The sequence below is a fragment of the Carassius carassius genome, chromosome 3, assembly GCF_963082965.1.
Source record: "Carassius carassius chromosome 3, fCarCar2.1, whole genome shotgun sequence".
Classification (NCBI taxonomy): Eukaryota; Metazoa; Chordata; class Actinopteri; order Cypriniformes; family Cyprinidae; genus Carassius; species Carassius carassius.
The window spans coordinates 21,426,169-21,454,067 of NC_081757.1; the positions used below are offsets into that span (position 1 = coordinate 21,426,169).

Here is a 27,899-nt window from a genome sequence, read left to right on the forward strand (position 1 = left end):
TATTTTTTGATCTTGTAATGTTAATTAAAATGCCAGGATCTAGTGAAACGGCAGTCTTCTCTCATGTCTCAGACTTCTTTCAACAACTTATAGATAGCCAATTCCCTACATTTTTGCTTTTTTTGATAATCCATAACGTTTGGATGCATGTCACCATATGAAAGAAAATACCTACTGCTTCTTCTGTTTTCAAAGTGAATTTAATGACATTAATTCACACTTCTACAGGCATGTGGGGTTAATATCATTTTTTTTATTTGTGCAAATGCCATGAAATCAATGATATTTTGTTGTAACTGATTTACAATTAGATTATACATACAATATATGAAGGAAGGGGAATCATAATTCAAAAAAAGGAGACAAGATGCAAGAGAAGGCTTCTGACATTGTTTCGATTCACAGCCACAGCAACTCATTCATCAATAGAGTCTATACACATGTTCACCCCTTCCACATATTAGTCAACACACTGTCCCACTCCACCAAAGTGTCTGCCGCAAAGTAAAAGGGTGAGAAACAAGACTATTCATTAGTTACACAAATGTCTTTAATTCAGCATGGCATTTAAAATATTAATGCTGAAAACAGAAAGTAGAATCAAGAGTAGGTCCTCTAAACAAAGACTGTAACAAAGCAAAGCTTTGCCATTTTTTCTCCAGTTTGGCTGGCGGGGCGAGAAAGTGGTGTAGCAACACTTTCTCTCTCTCTCTTAAATATATAGCTTTATTCTTGCTCATTTGTATGGCAGCAATAGTATCAAGAGAGAATGGTAGTCTGAAGGAAGCGCAGAGCAGGAGTGCAGTGTATGCACTGTTCTCTAACCACTGTTCTCACAAGGAAACGCCTCACGAAATGAGAAAGAGAGACAAAAGATGGGCAGAGGATGAAAAACAACAGACAAAGTATGAGAGGAATGGGTAGAGAGGCAGGCGAGTTTGGCTTTGTTTTTCCCCTGGCTGGAATACCCTGGTGTGCACATGTGGGCATATACATATATCTCTCTATGCGTGTGTACACAAATATAAATGTAAATGCGTGAGGCTCCTACAGCACCAGCCCCTCGTAAGCAGGTCCCTCAGACTCGGGCGACTCTCTCTGCAGACGCAGGTGCTCCAGTGTGTTGTGGAAGTGTTTGTTAATCTGCTCCGTCTCCTCGCTCGCCTCCAGGTTCGGGAGATCCTCGCGGATCTTCTGGATCAGCTGATTCAGGACTTGGACCGTCACCTGCAAACACACACACAGGTTGAGCAAATCCAGGCTGATGTGCAAATTAAAGGGACAGATAGACAGAAAATAACGAACGAAGAGTGTTCAAAAGGTTTAAAAAAAAAAAAAAGTATGAGATCTTAAATCCCTGTGATTAGTTGATGTTCACTTTTTTTTAAAGTAGCATTTAAATATATATATATATATATATATATATATATATATATATATATATATATATATATATATATATATATATATATATATATATATATATATATATATATAGTGAGGAAAGATCCAAACAGGTTTTGGCAAAAATGGCAATTTCGCCAATTAAATGTCATAAGTTGTCCTCGTGGGCTGATAGAAAAACCAATATACAACGCAAACACTGTAGTCATATTCTTAAACAAATTAGTCTTATGAGCTGGTTCTGTTTTTATTGAATTAAAAACACCCAGCGAGACCAATGTAGGATGACTCATGAATAAATTACTCCTAGGACTTCAAATGAAGTGTAAAATGAAGGTAAGTGTAAAAAAAATAAATGAAAAATGAAGGTAACTGGTAAGTCAGTGACTCACAAAATGACGATGACAATGTGTTGTTAAAGATGGACTACCGCTCAAAATATTAGGATCAGTAAGATCGGTTTCAAATTAATGCTGTTCTTTTGAACTTTCTATTAATCAAAGACCACTAAACAAAATGCTGCATGGTTTCCACAAATTGTATAGCAGCACAACTGTTTCCAACCTGGATAATAATACAAAACGTTTCTTTAACACCACATTAGGCTTATTTATGTGACACTAAAATTCAGCTTTCACTCTTAAAAATAAAGGTGCTTAAAAGGTTCTCCACAGTGATGCCTTAAAAGAACCATTTTTGAATCCACAAAAAAAACATTCAGTCAAAGGTTCTTTAAAGAACCATCTCTTTCTTACATTTCTGAAGAACCTTCATTTGCCACAAAGAACCTTTTGTGAAACAGAAAGGTTCTTCAGATGTTAAAAGGTTCTTTGTGGAACCATTTAGACAAAAAAGGTTCTTCTATAGCATTGTGAAGCACCTTTATTTTTTAAAAGTGTTGCCATCAGAGGAAAAAATTACTCATTCAAACACATAAAAACTGAAAACAGTTATTTTAAATTGTACTAATATTTAACAGTATGCTTTTACTGCATTTAGTTTTTGTTTTTTTATTACATGAGTGAGCATGAGATTTCTTTCAAAGACATTACAGAATCCAAACTTTCCTCCAGAAAAGTGAAAGACACACACATTTCCATAGGAAAAGAAGAAATGGAAAAATCTGCAGTATAGACAGTTCTGTTGATTATAATAACCGTGCTTATCTTGTTACTATAAATGTGAGCACTAACCCTCTCGGCAGACATGGTGCAAAAACTGTGCCAGGCACAAAAGCACTCACTGAAAGCACGGTGAGCAATTTATCCAGACACGAGGAGACGAGCATCTCAGGTAAATTCACACACCCACACACTCTCACACTCAAGAGTCACATAAACGCACAAAAATAACACTGGTGTCAAACTACGGATTTACGGCAAGCTTTTGATTTCTGTCCCTGTGTTGTAAATAAAAAACAAAACAATGAACAACATTAAGATCATTTAAACATCCCCAATGCTGCTCTCCATTATAACACAATAACACAGGAGAAACACAGACAGGTAACGTGTCAATGAAATGCAGCGTGGGAATTTGTTTTGGTTTTGATTCTCCCATTTATTTCCACGTTTAAAGTGGCACCTGTCCTAGGATGAAGCTCAGCTGTCTATAGCGACCTCTGTAATAAGTCAGATAGCTGATGGGCACACCTTGACTTTAACTGCGTGTGTGTTTGTTTGTGCTTCCTCTTAGCCCTGGCTGCCCTGTGGCCCCGATGTGCTCCGGCAAGTCCTGACTCAATCTCCTTCAAATTGAACATGGATACAGATGCTTCCTCTCAGATAAGTGCAAGTTAGGTATAATCTAGCGCTGCTTGCGCCAGACAAAAATGTGGAGCACGGAGAGGAAAAGTGAGAATAAGTGAGAGACATGAGAACAGAGACCGTAAAGGCAACAGGTTAAAGGAGATCAAGAAATAAGATGCATAAGAGTGGAGAAGAAGAAAGAGAAGTGAATGGTCAAGAGTGAAAGGGCATCTCTGGTCATACCGCGTCATTCTCTCGCTCATAGAAGCAGATGTATCTGTTGAGGATCTCGATGAAGAGCTGAACTTGCAAGGACGGGTCCATGCACTGGTTAGCGATCTTCAGAGCCTTCTTCAAGCATTCCATCACCCTCCGCCCATCACGGATCTGACAACAGAGAGAGAGATGAAAAAAAAAAGATTTCAGTTCTGATTGCGGTGAACAGCCTCAAATTATTCCATTTTATCTTGGCAAAAGCCACTTAAGCCAGCTCCACTTCTCAGCGTATGAAGTTGAATTGGATTGGGAAGCTCTGTTGTTAGGGGCAACACATACCTCCCAAGAACATGCTGTGGAGCCGAGAGAAGGAACACAGCATGATCCTATTTCTCCACATGCATTTACGAGTCACAAAAACATTAGACTATCGATCCTTACTAAAAGAAAATAAGCACAATTGCCACATCGTGTACTCTGTATTTAACACCATTTCAAGGGGAGCTGATGTATTATTACTGATCACTGCAAAGGAGAATGTCAGTTACAATGCGCTATGTGCTCTGTAGAAAAAGAATGACATGCTGAAAATATACACATTTGACAATCTGCCCATGTCATGCAGGCATGATATATTCCAAAGGTATCATACAAAAGATGCTTTTAATTTAAAAGTGCAAAGAAAATAGAAATAACTTAAAACACAGATTCAGATTCGGTCTTAACTGTTAATGTTTTACGAACATTGTGGCTATTTTTATCACACTGAAAGTGTAACAGAACTTAAATTTAGTCATTGTTTGCCAATTATTCGCTAAAAAACAAAAAACTAAAAAAAAAAATATATACACAAATAGATAAACAACTTTTGGTAAACAGAAGCATTACAATTTTATACACAAAGGCAAAAAAAAAAAAAAAAAAATAGGGATGCTCCAATACCACTTTTTCCATTCCTCGGCCGATACCAATACTTTTATTTTTGGTAGGACTACTTGCCGATACAAAGTACTGATACCGGTATTTTCATTAAATTTGTACTTTTTTTTATATTGGGTACAGAAACAAAAAGAAAATGTAATGTTAGTTGGTTAACTTCGTTTATCAAACAGATATATCCTTCAGTTATTTTCACACCTAATTATGCCCATTAAAATGTGCTGCCCCATCGCAGAATTTTCTTTCACAAATATAAGTACCTTTTTCATCTGAAACATGGTGTGATTTATATTGCAAAGCGACTCATATCATGCAGAAACACCCACGAAGCAAGTAAAACGCACGCACATATTTGTTTTGGTGCAGAATGGAGGGACAAGTACAGCCTAGTTCATTTCACACTGGCTGATGGTTTCACTTTCGTCATAAGGTTGTGTATGCTTAAAGGGTTACTCCACCCAAAAATGAAAATTTGCCCAAAAATGATTCACCCTAAAGTCATCCTAGGTGTATATGACTTTCTTCTTTCAGACACTCAACAGGTGTTGCATGCATCAGTCCAAGAGAAGTGAAATAAGAAGAGCCCATCCATAAAAAAAAAGTGTCTCACATGGCCTCCAGTAGCAAATCGATGTGTTTTTGTAAGAAAAATATCCATATTCAAAACGTATTCATCACTTTATTGTAGCTTGTGCTCACTGTGGTAAATGGAAGCAGTTCCAAGGAAATGACGTATGAGGTCGGCTTTGCACATGTGCCGCTCAGAAGTGAAGCGCATGTGTGCCGCCATGCACTAGATCCGCTCAACGTGCTTTGCTAATCAGCTCGTGCACATTAGCTATACAGGCATTAATACTGAATGTTTAACATTATATTAACTGCATACATATACTTCAGACACATCCTTAATCTCTAATAATAACTCCATTCTGCTGTCTGTTGTTCTGGTGTCTGTGTTTCATCTGAATACGGCACTTATCACATTCTGTGCGGTATCAGCGTTTGGTATCAGGGCATTTTAACGAGTATAGGAGTTCAGAATCGGATTTATCAGATATATCATCTGATTTAAAAAAAATGTAATTCACATTGACCTTTAAGTATTGGAATCAAACTTTATTTTGACAGCGCCGGAAACTCGTGCTGAATTTTCCCTCTTTAATAGTTTACTGTCTTTGGTACAAAGTTCTGTCTAAATATTAAAAGGCAAATCTTTCAAATATTCCCTGCATTCAGTAATTCTTTGTCTTTGAATATGTAATAAACATTAATGCCACAAACCTCACAGAGTGATTGTAGGGATCAGCATGTGTGCAGTACACCAGTCTAAACAAAATGCCTAAAAAACATCAAATGTCCAAACAAGCAGCTCCTTCTGGAGTGATGAAACCAACCGTGACAACCTGCAGCACTCTTTAAAGGAGGATAAATATTAAGTAGAAAGATGAACACATGACTTTCACAGCCACAGCTCTGCACTGCAAAACGGCACACTGGTGCAATGCTGGAGCTGGCCACATGTCAACTCACAAAATATCATTAGGACCGAATCCAAAAATGTCTATTATATGTAATGGATGCATGTGTACTATGCAACAGATCCCCCTACAGCTAAACTAGAAGTATGGGATAAATTAATTAATAGCATATAAATATGACTTACAACTGCTGCAGGTATGTTTTATGCACAACTATACACAAATAACATCTAAAACCTTTGAAACAGGAGCAGTTTTAAAGGAACAAAATGCAATATATTTACTGTACTGTAAGTATAAAACGACTTGAATATTTTCAGAGATTTAGTAAACATGTTAAGTTGAAATATTGTCTTCTCAGAAACCAGTGCTACAGCCATGATACTGTATATAGAAATATCTGTTCCCGGACAGTGTTTCTGTTTATATTTTGGCCTGCATGATCCCGTCCACTGCCAATTATCCCACGAGTTCTACACCCCGGGTTGCCAGTTGGCAGGCAAAAACAGCATGCTTCAGCCAAGGAAGCCAGCAAACGAACTGGATCAGAGATAGCAGATTTTACTGGACCTAACAATCCTCGATCCATCTAAAGAGCTCCACGAACTCGTTGGCTTGTGTTTGCCACTGTCACTTGTGCTTGTTCTTGTTGCATGTCCTCAAACTGGCAAACTGGATTGGATGATTACAGTTTGTTAAATATTCACACACACAATTCGGTTGTTAATACGAGTAACAGTCTTCTAACTGAACCGACAACCTTCATTTTCAGGAGTTACATCTGCATTTCGAGAGCGTGCTTAGAAAAATGAAGCAGTGTGAATGGAGCCAGAGGAAAAACTCAAAAATCCACACTATATGAGAGGTCAAGATGCACAAGCAGAGAGGACGTCACATTCTGAACAAACTGTGTCCAGCCTACACAAAATGCTGCTTCTAAAATGAATCACCAAGTTTCAATGAAAACACTGGCAGATTCCTTTACCGGTGTGAGCAATTTACCCTTAATTCTCACCTCAATACATATGACTCATAAGAACATCTTCCACCTACAGCGTCTTGACAAAAAAAAGTTTTAAGCGTCTGAAATGACAGCAAATACCTGAATATCAAATTCCACTGAAACTTTCATTTTCATATCTAAAATAGCATGTTTCTCTGCTAAAACTCCCACCATAACGAAGTGAGATCACTCAGAAAGACACTTGAAAATCGAAGGCGCCTTATGTGCCATTTCATTGTAAGGTCATACCTTTGTTCAAGACTATTCAATGAGACTTACATAACCTGCAATCCAATTACAAATTAAGGTCAGTCTAATTCATAGTCAAAAAGGAACTCATTTTAGATTTCATTGGTCCATAAAACCGTGGAAGACAAATACCAACCTCTTCTCCACTCTTGTCAGTGTTGCGTCCTGACCAGAAAAGGTGGGCACAAATGCTGACCGCACGGCACTGGTCGGGTTTCTTCAGCAGTTTGGAGGCAGCCAGGGCACACTGGGTACGCAGGGGCTCGTGGTTCTCTTCGCTGAAGCACCGCGTACGCTCAAATGTGCCAATGATCAGCGTTATTGCAGCCAGCTGAGCCTTCGAGTCGCTGATCTCGTCTTCATACAGGGAGAAGGCCTTGGGACACACACATGCAAAAATGAAAAGGCTTTTCAGAAATAAAGTGTTGGGTGTGAGAGAGTGAATACAAAGCAATATTCCCCTGATCTAGTCTTGCTCTCAGGCTATTACTGTATCATTGTGAATGGTAATGAACATGAGAGGCAAGGATAAGAATCCAAACATGTTACTCATCTTGATAGTGACCTACCAGGCATTTAATCAAAATGTTTCTCTACCTGAGACATGAACTCGTAGGCAACGGTTTCATGGTTCTCAAAGCCGATCTCTCCAGCCGCCAGAGCCCCCTGGAGGAACAGCCTCAGGGGTAACTCGGCCAGCTCAGCTTTGATCAGAGCACTGATGGTCTGATGAGCGAATGAGAAAATCTTCTGACATTTCTTTTCCCATTTATCATCCTGTGGAAGAGAAAGATTGACATATATGTGAAAAAAATCGCTTCTATTATAAACTGTGATTCTAATGCGAGTGCATTTCAGAAGTGTGGAAAAGCAGTAGATGAGGCTTCTGCAGCCGTGTCCATGAGACAAGGGAAGGTGAATGTTCGTTTCCTCACTATGGATGCCGAACGAAACCCTTTAAAGGGTTTATTAAGAATTCTAAGAAAGTATGTTTATCAGTGTTTTCATAAATTACAGTTCATTAATTTATGGTAAATTTAATGATTAGAATCTTTAAAAGTTCTGTATGCAACAGATGGGCTGCTGACCTCTTAGCTAACAAAAATAACTACCATGTGGATTACAACATTTGATTTATAGACTGTTATCTTTTATATAGATGTGTAATTACTCAGGGGCTTAGTTACCAAATCTAGTGAGCAGCCAACCAAAAATCTGATTTTTTTTTTTAAAATAAATAATTGTTTATTTCTCAAATCAAACTGATAAAAAATAGTCCCATCTAGTTAGAAGATATTTTTTTCTACAAGACTTTTGTCTGATAACAAGTAGAGGGAAATGAGTAGAATCCATGGAATAAGATAAAAAAATGCATTATTGTTCCTTTGGATGTCAGAATAGGAATGCATATAAAATACTGTAATCAAATATGCCATTTGAAGCTAAATGCAGATGTTTAAACGAATGGGCTATGCTGTGATTACCCTAAACAATAGCCTTACATAATATTCACATATTCAGACAGGCACTGTATCAGCCCTACAGTTATAACATGAAATAAGCCTACTATTTAAACCTATAACATTTTACATAAGATTTACCTATTTTAGCTCACAAACAATTCTGACAATTGTTCTCACAAATGCAAGTTTATTTCTCTTAGTTTGGACTTTAGTACTCGATTTAACTCAACACTTTTTCAACTCTGAGGAAAAAAAGCCAGAAGTGTGGGATATACACTATAAAATAAATATGATTCTGAGCCGAGTGGAAACGAGAGAATCATGAGAATCACAATTGTGAGGAAAGTGTCAGATTTTTGACATATAAACTATCATTTGCATTATTTTAATCCATGGCTTCCATAGACTGCTCCAATAAAACTGTCATTTTCTGCAACCAGATAGGCCCCGCCAACAGAAACGTCATCACGGTTTGCACTGAAATTGGTCTATTGGAACAGCTTTGTTTTAGGTAATGACGTGGCAGAGTAGGATGTTGCGAGGTTGAATGTGGGACATACCGAGGAGGAGTTCTCTTTGTAACGGAAGGCCAGTTGATAAGCAGCGAACACCAGCGGGGGAAGAGTGTGTCGAATTCTCTGGTTCCCCCCAGCGCCAAAGTGTTTCCTGGCAGTGTTTAAAATCTGTGGGAGGCACGAAACAAAGAGTAGATGAATCGATTTGAATAATTCATTACGCAGCATGATGACCTCATCAACTGATTGAATGCACTGGGAGCTAATTAGAGCAGTTCTGGCTGATGTCAAACAATCGTGACATTGCCAGTCATTTGCTTATGATGCAGAATGATCAAATGATCAAAGAAATGATCAAAGAAACATGCAGTACTTTCCCCACAAATAAGGAGCACTTAATGGCAGTGCATTTTTTTAGTCTTCTTTGAGTGGAGGCTAACAATGCTTTGCTCTGTCTGAAATATATGATGAAAGGAGAGGGTAAGAGAGGAAAGAACGTGTACCAAATACTGCTGGTCAGGGTCATCTGAAAGCAGCAGATGAATAAAGCGGCCCACTAGGCTCTGTTCCTCTGTAAAGTCCTCGGGGTCCGGATCCTCAGCAGGCTGATCTGGCTGGTCCTGGATCAGTGTAGACACCAGGTTCAGGATTGCATCAACCTGCAGGGAAAGAGCCACGAGATTATGCCTAGAATGCTGGGTGCAAATAATAAAGACACAGCAAAAGACATAGCAGAAGGCTGTTTAATGGCCCTAAAAAAACGCCAATCATGAATTTTAAAGAATTTGTGGAGAGAGAGAGAGAGAGAGCATCTAAATATGACTAGATGTATTATGGGGCAGGCAAGTTTTCCCGTTTTAAAAATACTTTCTCTCATTAATCTAGAAGTATGCTACTTACCCTGTAAAGTGCAAACACTTAGTGCACTTTAAAGGTTTGATTTAGTCACACTAAAGCAATAATGTGTCTTTTTAAAATGTCATGTAAACATGTCACTCCTACTGAAATAGCACAACATCTACTTTTTAACAGACCTGGATTAATCAATTGTAGCTTGGCCTCATCCAGTCATTATTTTTGCAATTTTGTGCTCTACAGCAAACAGATTTAAATGGCTTCAAATGGTTCTTCGCTGCTATGTACTCAGTGCTCTCTTTTCCACTGCTGATAAAATGAGGGGGTGAGAGAAAGGATGGTGCTTTTTTGCTACAGTCCTTAGAAAAGGCCAGAGGAGCTCCAACCTTCTTCAACACAGGAATATCAATATATTTCTCTCTCGGTGCAATGGCTAGACTTGTCTGAGTCATAGCTGACCTTTTTTTTCCTGAGGAGTCACCGATTTTAAGGAGAATTAACAATGCACCTTTAAAAAAACAGGCAGAAAAGACCACTTGGCTTGTGTGAAACGCCATTTAAAGACAAAAGCAATCAAAAACTTCTGCAGTGCTCTAAAGCCATGGCACGCAGCATAAAAAGAAAAGGAGGAAACCGACAGTAAGCCACCTGAACCTGTCAGTCCCTTGCTATTAGAGATGCAAATGACTCAAATATTGGTTACATATTCATATATTCGAAAAGGAAATACAATGGCATTAGAAAGTTTGTGACCCCTTAAGAATTTCTGTATTTCTGCTTAAACCTGACCAACATTACAACTTCATTTGAGACAATATGATAGCTGATAAATTCTTGTATTCTTCCACATACTTATTGACCAAAATGACCCAAGAGTAAATATTTTGGTTGGAGAAGTATAGAATGTGAAGTATCATCAGTTAAAGACGTGATTGAACAATTACGGAGATAAAAAAAATTTGATGTGAGATTAGCAGCCCTACTCCACTGAAGGAACATAAATCTGGCTCTTCTCTATTAAACTCTGGTCCTCACCACACAGGTTTGAGGTTTGCCATGCTATGGTCAAAGGCATTATTGATGTTATTTATGCTAACCAAGCTGGAAATAGAAGTACCAACCGATTTTTTTTTCTTGCATTTGTGATGTGCAAAAACTGACCACTGTGTTAACCCTATATAAATGTTGTGAAAGGACCTGAAAAGAGCAGACTTAGATAAGTATCTCAATGTACACTACTATTCAAATGTTTGGGGTCAGCAAGATTTTTTTTCGAAATCTGGGGCCAGCAAGATACTTTTTATTCAGCAAACGTGACAGTAACGAGATTTACAATCTTACAAAAGGTTCTCGTTCAAATAATTGCTGTTAAAATTTCTATTCATCAAAATATCCTGAAAACTCCTGGGATGGCTGCTTAAACGAGAGCTTTGCCATCACAGGAATGTTTTACATTTAAAAACAGATGTTTTTTTATTTGTAATAATGTTTAGCAACGTTTTTTTTTTTATCAAATAAATGTCGTTTTGGTGTGCATAGGTTTCCAAATTAAAAAAAAAAATCTTAGACCCCATGCCCTTGTATGGAAAAGAAAAAGTCAATGTAATTTACTGTACAAAGAGATACAAGACATCTACAAGACTCTCAAAATTTCTAGTACCTCTTACTGGGATTTCATTTGAGACATGCAAATAAAAATCTCCAGTCTGACCATTTAGTACTGTATGTGATAAAAACCTGATCTTGGGCCACTATGGTGGTGTTGTAGTCCAGAATGTTGCTCAGCACGTAGCAACTCATGCTTTTGCGTGACTCATAATCGAAGTACTCAAAGAGTGGTGGAAAATGCTTGAGCTGAAGCACGGTGAGGATGTTATTGTACGTGTCCACGGGGATCTTTAGCAGCCTGGTTAGCTCCTTAGACACTGCGCTGCTGGTGGCAATGCTACACAAAAAGACATGAAAGAAATCAAAAAGTCACAAATAGAAGCTGGTACACTGATGCTGTAATGAGTGACCTTACCACTGAGGCCCAATGCATTTTAAAAGGCAGATGGTTTGTATAGCTATGTGCTAAATTTACACTAAGATGTTGATGGTGGTGAAACAATTCATCAAAAAAAAAAAAAAAATTCAGCATTTACAGAACTTTCATTTGTATAAAAAAGGAGGACTTGAGGTATGACACCAATAATCATTACCACAACATAACAGACGTGTTCCGAAGTGGCAGCTAGTCACAAATATCAGCCCTTAGCATGACTGGCCTGTGCTGTGATCAGTCACTCAATGTGACTGCAAACAGTGAGTCATCATGGTTTATGTGGCATCCCATCCGCCCTCAAAATTACTAGGTGTCTGGTTAGATTTTAGACGTCAGCAAAGAAACAATCACGTTTATTTTTAACACGAGAAAAAGAAAAAAATGCAAACAAAGGCGCCTTACCCTATAATCTAAAATATTTAAGTGTGTTAGTTTTTTCTATTAATATTCCTCAACGAATCTGGTTTGAAGAACCCTACAATTAAACTGCAATTATTTCTGCCTGAACCACGATGCAAGGACCCTATTCAAATTTTATGTCATGTCAAAAGTTTCAGCCTTTGGGTTTTGTAAGCTTTTTACATTTTAAAGACATTCAGAGATAAACAAATACAGAACAAAATTGAAAACATTTACTTTGAGTTGGTCTTGTTTTATTTGAATATATTTGTTCATTTATAGCCACCAGTGACTATGAGCAGAAGTGCAACAGCTCAAATATAGATCAGGGTCAGCATGCTGGTTTAAGAGGTTCCCTAGTTATTATAGGCATGATCTCATGCAATAGTTTAGTTTCTTTACCCCAAAATGAGGCTATAAATACAGAAATAAAGCACTCAGATCCTCCAGCAAGCAAAAGCCTACGGATCTTTTAGCAACGCACTAGCAGTGCTAAAGAGAGTGGGTGTTGCTTTGACCATGTGCTGATCTGCCAAATGGTGTGAGAAAAACATTGAAACTGATGCTCACTGCTCCAGGTTGAGTTTGTTGAAAATCTCCACAGTACTTTCCAACACTTTATCCACATAGTCCACACGCTCAGGATAGCACTTCATGGCCAGATTGATGAGAGACACTTGAAGTGAAACAACATCTTCAGATGGCATGTCCTGACGAGACTGACAAGAAAAAATAAGGACAGCAACATTAAACATTTAGTGTTTAGTTAATGATTTTACGAAGTTACTCAATATTTCAATAAAGGTACTGCATGATATTATACCTGTATGACTGTTGCCACTTGCTGTGAGAAAATATCGAATAGCTTGATTTCAGCAGGGATTCCAGGGCCATCTTCTCTGTGAGCAAACAAGGCCAATCTGTGGGATGAGATGACAATCAAACAAGACTCCGTATACAAAGCCCTAAACTGGGGCTAAAATGTACTTGTTACAGTGTAAATATACATTTAAGTACTGAGTATTTATAAACTACATGTACTTATAATATGTTTAGTGTTACAAAAAAGGGTTTGGTTTGGTTTAGGGTTATAGAATATAATAAAATATAGTGCTAACATTTATTTGCATTATATAACCAGCAGCATTTATAAAAATGTTAAAAAAGGTGAAGTACATAAATAACAGATCTCTGTATAAGCTGAATTGGCACAAAAAGCCACCTGTCAATAAGAGCAATGATGATGTTCTTGACGTTCACGTTTTGATGCAGATCGGCACATGAGCGAAGGAACGGGTTCAGCGTCTGCAGGTGAAACTCATCCGGAATGACCTGCAGAAAAAAGAAAGTGCAGGCAAAACTGTGAGGGCATTAACTATAACATGCCCACAGCTATTACTTAAAATAACTGGGCCAAGTACAACAGGATGATGAGTGATGCTGGGATATTTATGTACCTGTATAATACACTCCATGAGGTATTCCTGTGCTAGAGAGTCTCTACAGTTCACCACCTGCTCCAATATCCCAGACAACACGATCTGTGGGGAGTCAACACATATTTACCACAAGCTTCGTTTGAGCTGACAAATCCTTCTGCAAACAAGATAACAGCAAATCAAAGTCTACAATTTTCTGCCTACAGTATATGCTGCTTTAAATCCACTATACATTAAACAAATCAGTGAAATTTAATATGCACTACAGTTTGGCTAAGATTTAAATAATTCCAAAAAAAAAAACCTTATGCTCACCAAGGATTTGATTATTTTTTTTTACAGATAAATGACTAAACATAGCAATATTGTGAAAAACTATTATATGTTAAAATAACTTTTCTATTTTATTGCATTTTAAAATGTAATTTATTCCTGCTGAGTTTTCTACATTTTCCCAAATCCAACACTTGTGGTTCAAACAAAAAAAAAGAAAGAAAAAAGAAAAGTGAGCATTTAAAGGTACAGTATGTAAGATTTTTTCTTAAAATATCCAAAAACCACTAGAACAGTGTTATATATTTTTCTGACTTGTGTACTTACATTATCCCAAACGTTTCGAAGAATGTTTAAATCCACAGAAATATGCAATTTTATCTAGTGACACGGGCATTGTCCACAGTGTCATTGTGTCTCCTGCCAATGATGTCATAACCCCTCGATTTGTAGAAAACATTGAAAAACCAAAGACGCTTTAATATGTTGTGTGTTTCAATAGACTGGTGATGACCGCACAGAGAAGCATTGTAACAGAACTTTCAAACGTATCTAGTGTGATAAAACAGCGCTGCTTTTTTTCCCACATATGCATGACTGGAAGGAGCAGAACGGTCAACTGTGGCAAAATAAAAGCTTGGCTACTTTCGAGCCGTGTGTCACGTTCGTTCAGCAGCCTGGTTTCACTTCAACAGCTTTCAGTCTCACCCTGCTTCATTCTACTACGTTAATAAATCATTAGCTCAACCATGAACATGATTCCTGCCCCATCGGATTGCATCGGCTGTGGGGATGAAGACCACAACTCCCATGATTCCACACTCAGTCAAACATCTTTGTTTGTTATGAATACTTCCTCTAGCGGTGAAAAATTACATATTGTGCATTTAAATCAAATATTAAACCTACAAAATTTAGATTTGCCATATCAAGCTGAAAATGTGCATTAGCCTCTAGTTAGAAAGCAAAAAGTACATCAGAAAAGCTGCCCTGCGGGCAAAGTGTTATGCATATGTATGGGTGCTTGAATTTAAAAATCAAATGAGAACATATTGAGCCTGTCACATTGTTAATTCATGAACGTGAACATGGAGAGCTTTAACAAACAGCTTTCAAAGGACTATCAAAAGATGCCGTGACCTCTTACACTGTTGTCGTTCCATCAATGGCTCTTTTACCCAGTGATTTATGCTAAGTGCTAGCTTGAGGTTCCCACAAATAAACAGGTAATCAAGGTCAAATCTAATTTCAATGCACCCTTTTAAACCTTTAACAGAGCTTTATGGGCTTTGCAGTAAGATGATTTATCTGCACTGGAGCACTGAAACCAAAACGCACCTGTTTGTACTTTTCCACATTGACGCCTTCCAGCTGGCTCAGTCGGACCAGATTGGTCCCTACGAGGATGCGCAGCTCTTGTCTCTCCTTCTCTCTCTTTTCTCGGTCCCTACTGTGTCCCTGATGCTGCATGCGCACCCACAGTTTATTCATCTCGGCAAAATTCAGCAGTACAAAGTCAATGGAGTCATTAATGTCCCCAGTCATCTCTTCCCTAAATCACACAGGAGAGAACGATGGTAATCAATCAGTGCTTAGCAGATAATGAGATTTTGTAGTGTTTTTTTCCGTCAAAAGCAGTCTAAGCTCTGGACGTGGGGAAATAGACTTTTCCTAGCAATGATTTAAATTGTATTTTATCCCACAGGATTATGCTACGGCATCATTTAAATTGCTCAGTGTGAGTCACAATACTCTTGAGCTACTTGAGGTGCAATCACAACCATTAGATACGGAGTGTCATACTCAGCCTGCTCTCCATCATCAGGCAGGATGTTGCGCGTACACTGCAGCAGGTAGTTCCTGAGGAACAAGCCCCGCAGTGGATGCTGCACACCACGGCACATTTCCACCAGGTCCTTTAGGATGTCTTTGCGGGATTGGGGGAAAGAGCGAACGTACACCACGCCGACAGTTATCAACAGATACCTGAGAAGCCAAAGAGAGAGAAGTTAATGAGCAATATGACTCAATGACCGCAAAAAGTGGGAAAACAAAGGCACCAGATAACTAAAGCACACAAATTCAGATCAGAAGGCTTCAAAGCAAATATTACTGAGCTTCATAATAAAAAGATGGATGTGCTTCAACCCTAGAAGATGAGTGTTTCACACCATACGCTGCATTTATATATTACAATATAAGCAATGTAAAATACTTGAGACATAAAAGACATCTGCACTGTTTCTCAGTAACAGGCACAAAAGCAACACTTTCTATTCCCCGAGCCGGACTGATTTCAGAGGATTTGAGAAGTTTATTTCGCTACACTTTGGTCTTTGAATTCTTTGTGTAGATTAATTAGCATTTGGATGTAGTAAAATTATAATAATTCTGAAACAAACATTTTTAGGGGAATGAAATCTAAGACATTTTATTACAAAATTTGAAGACACCACCTAATTACATTCAGAAGAACTGAATGAGTGGTGATAAGGGCCGGGCTGCTTTTTTAAACATCCCAATATATTTTTAGCATTTACTTTTGATGACTTTCAATATTCTCAGATGGTTCAAATGGATGATTAAGCCATTAACAAACCACAGCTGCTGCAAAGTGTTAGAAATCTTCAATACAGAAAATAAAATGCCATAAAAATGTATTCTGTACATGTATCATTTATTTCTAGAAATTACTTTATATTGACTTACATTTAAATAATATGTAATAATGTAATATGTTCATTCGCATAATCAGACCTATTAAACAGCCTTAGAGTAATCAGGATTTCCATTGCTACATTTCAGAGGATGAGCTATTTAGGCTGAACTGATTTTCTAGCATAGTGGTGACTTTGCAGATCATTCACAATGAACTGATTCACAAGAAAAAATGCCTCTCCAGCTCTGCATATTAAACCCAGGACAGATTAGCATGGCCTTTGATTATCCCCACAGCTGTAAAAGTGCATGCAAACATTAAAAACAGCCATTGTACCATTTGAATGGGCTACACTGCTACTTGGACATCCAACCCTGGTCTTTAGCAACAGTCGCACAAAATCTGAATCAGAAGCATATACCATAAAATGGCACATGCTCAAAAGTTGATTACTGATTCTCATGGCCAGGCAACAAAAACGAGCTCTGAATAATAATAACAAAGTGCTACTGATGGCATTTTATTTACATACATTCAGCCCTACACATTTACCTCAGTGCCAAATTAACCTGGCCGTGGACATCTGTCTTAACAAAAAAGTCTCCTGTCCTTTCAGCAACAAATTCAGACCCCAAAAACATTTCAGGTCTTTTATGTTATTCATGTTATTGTTATTTACACATTTATAAATTAACGTTAGAGATCAACTGTATTGGCTTCTAGCAGGGTAACAGGTTTTAATTTAAGAGAGAGATTGCTTTCAATCACTCAACCCATATAGAGAGAGACGGCAACTGAAACAAGAGCACTATAGCTGATCAGAAATAAGTTACCGACTAGATTAAGTTCCTTTAATGAGAGGTGTGGGCAGAAATGATAGCAGGCACAATGCCATGAAAGCACTGAAGTTGAGTCAGAGAACTGGACTGCACATTTTTCTGCAAGTGAGTGGGGGTGCCTTGTGTCGCCCCAAAGGACATTGCCTTTGCCGAGCTCCCCAATGACGGCCAACTCCTGATCACCATTTTATCACTTCCAGCAATTATTAAAAACCACACTCAAAGGAGTAACCCAGGAATCACTTTATTTTCTGTAATAAACCCAAGCGGTTATGTGGTAGAAACACTAGCTGCATTTCCATTACAGATTTGCACAAAACTTTAGCCATGTTTTATAAATAAAAAAAAGTATTGTGAAATGATGGCATTTCCATTAACCAATGTTATGTGACTAAAACATAATTTTTTGCTCCCACAATAAGTCATGGCGACGGATTCTGGTAGAGTTATGAATATTGCATCCACTGCTATTGCCATTATTTTTAATTGAAGGTGTATCTTTTCTTATAAACAAAAATGGGGTGAGCACACTTACACTATCATTTTAATTGATTTAAACATCGACACCATCGTGTCAATTGATTAATATGCACGAGGGAGAGAGAGCAAGACAGCGCTCGTGTTGTTTGAAGACGTTGAGCGTGCGGTCGAGGCTTGGTCTCTCTCTCTCTCTCTCGCTTTCTCTCTCTCTCTCACTCTCTCTCTCGCACGCGCGCTCTCTCTCTCTCTCTCTCTCTCTCTCTCTCGCTCTCTCTCTCTGGCCCATACACTTAATGAATAACGGATCAACTACGACAGCCTACATCGCACATCCTGCGATGTGACTATCGTGGATTCGTACATCGTGATATCGATGCTTAAACGACACATCGTGCAGCCCTACATGTGATGCACTTTTTAATTAAACTTCTCTTGGACCGATGCAGTACAACTAGAGATTGACCGATATGGGTTTTTATATTGCCGATGCCGATGTTTAGAGGTCAGGGTCAGCCGATGGCCGATATGTGCTGCTGATTTTTAGTTTACAGTCCTGCTACTAGCATTTTATTCAAACTAAAACCCCTTTAATGCGGGTGAGAAAGCTTTTTTTCCAAGTGGCTTTTGCACATAATAATAATACCGCTGCAGACGCATTTTGCAGCATTAAGGTTATTAATTGATCGTTAATTTAAACCACGATTGATCATGGAAATTATCGAATATTGACATCCCTAAATGCAAATGAGTTGGATGGAAACCTGGTTATTGTCTGCATCAAACCATGCTTCCGAACAAATGTCATTCACCGTTCTGGGCAGCTCCAGCACAGCTGTCTCTCTGAGCATGGTGCTGTCTGTGAGCGGGGCGGAGTAACGGAGCCCTCAATCACACCGCAGTGTTTGTTGGGTGGTGTTAGCACAGTGGATAAGACACATGCCTTTGGTGTGAGAGACCCGGGTTCGAATCCACTGTGAGACAGCAATGTGTCCCTGAGCAAGACACTTAACCCCTAGTTGCTCCAGAGGCGTGCGACATCTGACATATATAGCAATTGTAAGTCGCTTTGGATAAAAGCGTCAGCTAAATGAATAAATGTAAATGTGAGAATAAGGAGCATATGTTTTCCATCTTATTACTTAGTTTTCATTTACCGTATTTTTCGGACTATAAGTCGCACCTGAGTATAAGTCGCATCAGTCCAAAAATACGTCATGACGAGGGAAAAAACATATATAAGTCGCACCGGACTATAAGTCGCGTTTATTTAGACCCAAGAACCAAGAGAAAACATTACAGTCTACAGCCACGAGAGGGCGCTATATGCTGCTCAGTGTAGACTACAGGAGCACTGAGCAGCATCTCTGGCAGCATAGAGCGCCCTCTGGCGGCTGTAGACGGTAATGTTTTCTGTTAGTTCATTTCTCTTGGTTCATGTCAAGTTATCATAAGTCGCACATAACTATAAGTCGCAGGACCAGCCAAACTATGAAAAAAAGTGTGACTTATAGTCCGGAAAATACGGTAAGTATTTGTAAGCAAACTTTAAAATATACTCACAAAATCATAGTAAAGGAGGGTTTACATTTCTTCCATTTACATGTATAAATGTGGTATTTCTAGACCAAAATTACTATGTCCACTGTCAGAAATAAAGGAAATTCAATATTTTCTCAAAAACAGGGCATTATCTAACACTAAGGGATAAATATAAGCCTATTATTTTTCACTGAAAGCTGATAAATGATAAATCACAGGACAGTATGACAATTTTCTGCACTCCTGAATGTTTGTCCTGAATATGCACACAATCTGTACATTATGTGTAAGCTTGTCTGTTGTGTGTGCATGTAGTGTAGCAACACATTAGTTTAGAGCAGAGATTAGCTTCCTGTACAATAAACAGTTTAAAACATGAATTCACCCAATCAATTGTGATTGTCCACATGCTACAAACAAACATGCTTGAGATATAACTTCCAGCACTTGTCCATCGCCGTCAGTATAACCCTCACCATCTTTCTGATTTAAGTGATCCACATATCTAATTGTGCTCGTGATTGAGTAGTAGTGGAGCGCTCTCGAAGTGACTGAAAACTACTCGCACCAGTCAAAAATCCCCCCACTCCACTACGCTCACTCTGCCAGGAACGGAAGAACAAACTAAAATCTCTTCTGTAAAAATGCCCCTGTGGAAGTCTTTTTAAATTTGGGGCAACAACGTCACCAAATATTTAGCAATGAAAATCACCAACATGCTTAAACATTGTAAATAAATGTTATTGCACTTATTTACAAATAATCTATTTTAAAAATGTATTTAATTGTATTTCCATTTTTTTTTTCATCAATTTAATGAATCCTTGAATTAAAGTAATTTCTTTAAAAAAAGTAATGACCCCATACGTTTTAATGCTATTTTAAATATAATACCTGTCCTCATTATAAACACAAAATAATAATAAACTTCAATAGTCTGTGAAGACAATTAGACTTTTTTATTTGATGGGAGACGGTGAGGAACCTGAATAATGGGTAAGGGGGCGCTGGCCCAAAAAAGGTTGAGAACCACTGCTCTAAATGGTTCACTCTACATGGAAATTGATCCTGCGTAATAGAATGAATGAACAGTATTAAAACATAAGATATAAGTATTGACTGGCTACAAAGTCAACAAGTGCAGGCACTGATAATCAGCTGGTGGAAAGACTAGACTAGCCAAAAGAGAGTGAGTGCCAGAAAAAGACAATGAGGGAGAAAAATAATCTGCAGGAGAAATTCATGAGCAGCGCATACTGAACATTGAGTGCCGGCATACTTGTTAAATTGTGGATCATAACAAGATCCCCAAATGGATGCAGACTGCTCTATTGGCAGTTTTATTTTATTGTCACAGTGTTGGCCAATGTGACCAAAATGGCAAAATCTCGAAAATGTCTTGTGCAGTTATAGTATTTTGGAAGATTTCCTCAGATACTCACAGTCTAGGGATGATGTTGCCTGCATACTGAACAAGCTCATAGAGGTCAGAGACCTTGCGGCCTTTGGTGAACTCGTCTGTCAAATAGACCTCCAGGTAATGCAGCTCATCAGAGATGGCCATGTCTACAACAACAATATAGTACAATAAATAAACGAAATTTCTACAGATGACATGTACAGGTGCTGGTCATATAATTAGATAAAAAAAATATAATCAAAAAGTTGATTTATTTCACTAATTCCATTCAAAAATGAAACTTGCATATTAAGATTTATTCATTACACACAGACTGATATATTTCAAATGTTTATTTCTTTTAATTTTGATGATTATAACTGACAAGGAAAATCCCAAATTCAGTATCTCAGAAAATAAGAATATTGTGAAAAGGTTCAATATTGAAGACACCTGATGCCACACTCTTATCAGCTAATTAACTCAAAACACCTGCAAAGTCCTTTAAATGATCTCTCAGTCTAGTTCTGGAGGGTACACAATCATGGGGAAGACTGCTGACTTGACAGTTCTCCAAAAGATGACCATTGACACCTTGCACAAGGAGAGCAAGACACAAAAAAGGTCATTGCAAAAGAGGCTGGCTGTTCACAGAGCTCTGTGTCCAAGCACATTAATAGAGAGGCGAAGGGAAGGAAAAGATGTGGTAGAAAAAAAAAAGTGTACAAACAATAGGGATAATCGCACCCTGGAGAGGATTGTGAAACAAAACCCATTCAAAAATGTGGGGGAAATACACAAAGAGTGGACTGCAGCTGGAGTCAGTGCTTCAAGAACCACTACACACAGACGTATGCAAGACATGGGTTCCAGCTGTCACTTTCCTTGTGTCAAGCCCCTCTTGAACAACAGACAGCGTCAGAAGCGTCTCGCTTCAAACAGGACTGGACTACTGCTGAGTGGTCCAAAGTTATGTTCTCTGATCAAAGTAAATTTTGTATTTCCTTTGGAAATCAGGGTCCCAGAGTCTGGAGGAAGAGAGGAGAGGCACACAATCCACATTGCTTGAGGTCCAGTGTAAAGTTTCCACAGTCAGTGATGGTTTGCAGTGCCATGTCATCTGCTGGTGTTGTTTCACTGTGTTTTCTGAGGTCCAAGGTCAACGCAGCCATATACCAGGAAGTTTTAGAGCACTTCATGCTTCCTGATGCTGACCAACTTTATGAAGATGCAGATTTCATTTTCCAACAGGACTTGGCACCTGCACACAGTGCCAAAACTACCAGTACCTGGTTTAAGGACCATGGTATCCCTGTTCTTAATTGGCCAGCAAACTCGCCTGACCTTAACCCCATAGAATATCTATGGGGTATGGTGAAGAGGAAGATGCGATATGCCAGACCCAATAATGCAGAAGAGCTGAAGGCCACTATCACAGTAACCTGTGCTCTCATAACACCTGAGCAGTGCCACAGACTGATCGACTCCATGCCACGCCGCATTGCTGCAGTAATTCAGGCAAAAGGAGCCCCAACTAAGTATTGAGTGCTGTACATGCTCATACTTTTCATGTTCATACTTTTCAGTTGGCCAAGATTTCTAAAAATCCTTTTTTTGTATTGGTCTTAAGTAATATTGAAATTTTCTGAGATAATGAATTTGGGATTTTCCTTAGTTGTCAGTTATAATCATCAAAATTAAAAGAAATAAACATTTGAAATATATCAGTCTGTGTTTAATGAATGAATATAATATACAATTTTTTATAATATCAACTAATCAAATAATATCAACTTTTTGAATGATATTCTAATTATATGACCAGCACCTGTATAGTACACTGTTCTTTAACACTCCAGAAAATTCTTAATGGTAGATTAAATATTAAATGTTAGAATAAAGAGTGCAGATGAGTTCTATTCCATTTAAACACAATGCAATGGAAACATACAGAGTTCGTAGTAGCTCTTGGGAGAAAGCATAGAAGTCCTCAACTCCCCCAACATATTTGAAGCATGTTTCAGTGCATCCATCAACTTGTTCTTGTCCTGGAGGATGAAGAACATAAATGTTCATAAACAGAGTAAGCTTTTAGACTCCAATATAAATATAATTTTTTTTGTGTGTGTTTTGTTTTAATGGTTAAAAGCATGAAGCATCACTGCTGTGGATGGATCAACAGTGTTACAGAAACTGTAAACGTGCATGTACTTAACTCACCAGACAGCGTTTCATCTGAAATGACTGAACCTTGACTGCCTGCACAGCTTCATCCAACAGCTTCTCCTGCTCATCCTGAGGTGACTGCTGTGTGGTAGGCTGGAAGAAACAGGTGCAGCCAAACAATCAAACTAGAAACTAGCGTCAAAAATGTAATAATAAATAATAAAAAGATCAATATTATATGTCCCATCAGTCAAAAGTTTGGGTAGAAAATAAATTATTACCATTTTCTACATTTTATAATAGCTTCTACGATAGGGAGGTATTGGCCAATAATCTGTTTCAGCTGATAAAAGCAATCATCTGCACCATCGGTCATCAGCTGATTATTTAGTAGTAGTATATATTTATTAAATGCCATGTTAGCATCTTAGCCTATTTTCATGGAAAAAACAATTAAAAAATATAAGTATAACAAATACAATAAAAAACAGCAAACAAATAAACAAGTTATAATACACAAGATTTTTTTAATTAACATATGATAAATTATACTAAACTCTTTAAGGGAGTTGACTTCATAAAAGAGTTTTCTACATTCATTAAAAGCTGGACAGTCCAATAAAATATGTTTGACAGAAAGAGGAACCTGCACGGAATAGGGTCTTCACATTTAAGCAAGAATGTGAGAGTAAAGGTCATTGCACACGGAGTCCGAAATTTCTGTCCGAAATTTTTGCACGTTATAACAAAATAAATACGACCTCACGTGTCAATCAAGTTTACACACTGCCTCTGAATACTTTCGTCTGTTATAAAAATTCGGATCAATTCGGATCAACATGCATTTTGATAGAAAAGTTCAAGCAACAGCACAGAGCACAGGTCTCTTCCACTTTAATAGAAGTTAATGTGCAAAATAAACATTAATGAACATTGAAAGGTACGGTAAAACTTACCAAAATAAATTAGTCATATCTCATGTTATCACTCAATCAGTGTTTCAACCGAAAGAAAGATGTCACATAATACAGGTTGTGAACAATGTTACAAAGTTATCCACTGTTCAAACAACCCTCTACACACACCTTGTTAATATAATCGCCATTGGCTAGTAAAATTTTTAGTTTACTCGCCAGGCTGATATACTATATTACACACACACACACACACACACACACACATATATATATATATATGATTCCAATCAGCTTATCTTCATAGAATGGCACAGCTTCTTAAATCTTAGCATCTTAATCAGTCAGTCAAGCATTATATTATGGTATTAAGCATTATTTAATGATAGAACTTTAGTGATTAGAACTAAAACTTGATAACCATGTATGAATGCATATTTGTCATTTTGGGTTTCTGTAAAAAAAAAAATATATATATAAATCATTAATTATTATTATTAAAAGATAATAGTACTACAAATTCTACTACCATACTAATAATATACAATGCACTACGGATTGATGAGCTGCTGGGTTCATGAATATTAATCACGTTGTCTGCGTTCGGTCAAACTGATTTGCTGAAATCAAAACAGGGACGGTAATAGATCAGCACCAGCCAATGAAATTTCCATTTGCGCATTAGCTCCGCCCACTACCAGAGAAACCGGTATGTCTTCTGCTTGTTCGAAAAAGTTGAATAATTCTAAATTAACTCAATTATTTTGACAATACAACAAAGAATATAGTTTATATATAGCGCGTCGATTCAGCGTGGTAAGACTCTCGCTCTCTTTGCATGTGTGAGAAACAGCACTATCAGCAAAGCGACGGTGAGTCAAGCGCCTTCACACAGAGTTTACAGTTCGGCAAATTCAGGTGCACTGTGCTTCCATTGAGATGAATTGAAAAAATACAGATCGCTTGATGGAGAGAGAACTCTGAAGCGCTCAGTCAGTGTTCAGCGAGTGAAAATGTGCTAATCTTATAATAGTCTTGAACACACACACTGGCGAGAAAAATCTAAAGAATTTATTAGCCAATGGCTAACAATAGACATAATTTAGTCGCCCAGAGTAAAATTTAGTCGCATATGCGAGTGATTTACTCGCAATGTAGAGGGTTGTCAAAGTTCATAGATATAAAAAACACACTAGAGGGAGCTTAATGTTAATTAAATATGTATGTTTTAATAAATCTGCCATGAAGAAAGTTTTTATGAAAACTATGCGCAAACTAAGTTTGAGTGTGATTATAATTTCTGAAAATAATATAATAATATAATTAGTGCTGTCAACGTTAACGCGTTAAAGCATGCGATTAAATTTTGTCTGGTTTAACGTGTCAAAATATTTAACGCAATTAACGCAGCATCCGTATTTTCTGCCATCCGTTGGCTAGCTTTACATTATATGATCACGCTATTATTCATTTAAATGCTTTTAAACATTTCAAGCACGGCAAGCCAAAAGAGAATGCGCTGTCTGTGAATGCCCTTATGTGACACGTACACACGTACACACACACACACAATGCATAGACAGGGCGCCAGAATCCAGTTCTCTTAAGCGCTTGAACTAACAATAAACATCCCAAAGTGCCAGTTTTGTCGATTATCCTCATAAGAGCAATCTTAAATGATTTATATAAAGTCTAAAATGAACAAAAAGAGTTGTGAGAGAATGAGGCGAGATCCATAGACAGTATATAAACGGTGAGATCCGCGTGTCTGTCTGCTCTTAAAGGGACAGCAGCCAATAAAGCTTCCTGTCAGTAAAGTTAAAGAACAAAGGGAACAGAGAAAATGACTCGCTGCTCTTGACTAAATAACTTTTGTAGCTTTAATAAGTATTAACTATTTAATTTTATAGTTTATGCAGTGCAGACTGCATATAACTTTGATAACTTTATTACATTTCTGTATATTTCCTAACTGTTAAGACAGGAAGGGCAGGAGTAAACATGACATTTATTATGGGTTTATGTTAGCATTGTTTTAAGTTTACTTAAATTAAAAACTGTTATATTTTTGAAGCCTAATAATAAATGTAAAAAATAAAAAAAAATCAGTAGCTGTATTAATATCAGTAATACTAGCCTTCATTCATAAAAAGATGCCATTTAAACAAGTATTTAAAATATACTGTCTTTATGTTGTTTCTACATTAATTTGATTAACTGTGAAATTATTACATTAAAAAATATATTAAAAACGTACAAAAACATGTATTTTTTTATTGCGATTAATCACAGAAAAAATGTGTGATTTAATCTAGTTAAAGTTTTTAATCGATTGACAGCACTAAATATAATATAATGAATATAATAGTGTTGTTGATGTTTATTTAAATTTCTAAATATACCATGAGAGGGTTCTCTGTATAGTTTACTGCAAATGTTGGGAGAGATTTTTTTTCCCTTAAAAAGAAAAAAAACAGCTGTATGCAAAGATTTCGACCACTTTCATCCAAATTGAGATGCCCATATCTCTGGTATTAGCCTAAATAATATTGGGCTTAAAGAAATAAGATTCAAAAAGAAATGTTTGTTAACACACATCTAAAATGATACTGAGATATTATCCATTTCTGAAATGTAGATTGTCGTTTTCAATCTTTTTCAAACTGTATAAATATCTATACTTTCATTTTTTATCAATTTAATGAATCATTGCTGAATGTTGAAATAACCTTACCACCATATTCACAAACTTGACACATCCTCTTGTAAATTCACTACTGTTCAAAAATTTAATTTTAAGCGCTGTTGTTGGTTGCCTTTTATTAAAAAAAATTTTTTTAAACCACTGAAAACCACTGCGCATAATTGTAAATTACTTAGAAAAATATTGTTTAAAAATGAATTACAGTAGGCTAATATAACTGAAGTGTCAGAGGTCTGCACAGGCTGGGGTGGGGGGCTGGGCGGTTGACATACCTAATGACATTAAAAGCAATTAACGACCCAGTGTCAGTACCAGACAGTTAACAAACTACACGTGTATAGCAATTTTAAAGTGTTATGATAAACGGTAACGTTATACATAACTGATTATGGGTTGCTTAAAACTGAATGAATGAACCAGAGACCAAACCTCGCTTATTTTATGCATACTAAAAACACTGCAACTCTTCAAATATGTAAATGCACATGTAACAAAGAGCTGCATATAAACGGAACACAGATGTATGATTACGATAAATAAAAATACCGATATAAACCTAACTGTAAAGACATAATGCTAATGCTAGCAGGATTAGCAGTTTAAATTAGCTCATTTTGAACAAAACTTGTGAATTGTAAAGACAGCAAAACATAACGGCTATAAGTTTACTACACCTGCATGCCAAATGTTAAACCGCTAGTAGAATTTACCAAGACAGATTAAATAAACGTGAATAATTAAGTGTATGTAGGCCTCGGCATCTCAAACGCTTAAGCTAACGGCTATCTTCACAGACGCAAAACAGCCCGCCAAGAGACCTCAGTGCCCCTCTGACACCATCACTGCTGTGATCAACTTAACGGCACATATACAGCACCCAGCATACAGTCTGTGCATGCGACGGTCGCTAATATCTTACCATGATTATTAGGTGTTTTAGAGGAAACACTGGATGACCCCCCCGTGAATGTGTCGTGTCACGTGACTGCGCCGCTGCTGCTCCGCCTCATGATGACGAGCAGCACAACAAGCCCTGAACTATTCATCTCTCAAAGCTGTAGAAACTACTTTAAGAAAATTAAAATGATTTATTTTACAATGAAATAATTGGCTGAGTTGTGTCATTACATAATCCTATTCGTGTGAAAAGTGTAATGAAAAACGTTTCTCTGAC

At 37.4% G+C, this 27,899-nt stretch overlaps 1 protein-coding gene across 1 annotated transcript; it reads right to left on the reverse strand.

Moving 5' to 3' along the window:
* Positions 1 to 233: 233 nt before the first annotated feature.
* On the reverse strand, positions 234 to 27,779 carry LOC132123259 (vacuolar protein sorting-associated protein 35). Its single transcript, XM_059533824.1, has 17 exons — positions 27,645 to 27,779; positions 23,162 to 23,260; positions 22,893 to 22,989; positions 20,985 to 21,108; positions 15,829 to 16,011; positions 15,364 to 15,577; positions 13,771 to 13,854; positions 13,536 to 13,645; positions 13,137 to 13,233; positions 12,884 to 13,032; positions 11,608 to 11,815; positions 9,519 to 9,674; positions 9,061 to 9,183; positions 7,635 to 7,814; positions 7,174 to 7,413; positions 3,396 to 3,539; positions 234 to 1,227 (listed from the first exon to the last, which is right to left on the reverse strand). The coding sequence occupies exons 1-17, from the start codon at positions 27,645 to 27,647 to the stop codon at positions 1,048 to 1,050; spliced, it is 2,391 nt and encodes a 796-aa protein (XP_059389807.1). The 5' UTR covers positions 27,648 to 27,779; the 3' UTR covers positions 234 to 1,047.
* Between the last annotated feature and the right edge of the window lie 120 nt (positions 27,780 to 27,899).

Coding starts and splice junctions, on each gene's coding strand:
- LOC132123259 (XM_059533824.1), bottom strand. Junction 13,646..13,770: donor TCATGGAGTGTATTATACAG/GTACATAAATAT, acceptor TTTTTTCTGCAG/GTCATTCCGGATGAGTTTCA. Junction 9,675..11,607: donor CCATAGTGGCCCAAGATCAG/GTTTTTATCACA, acceptor CTTTCCCTGCAG/GTTGATGCAATCCTGAACCT.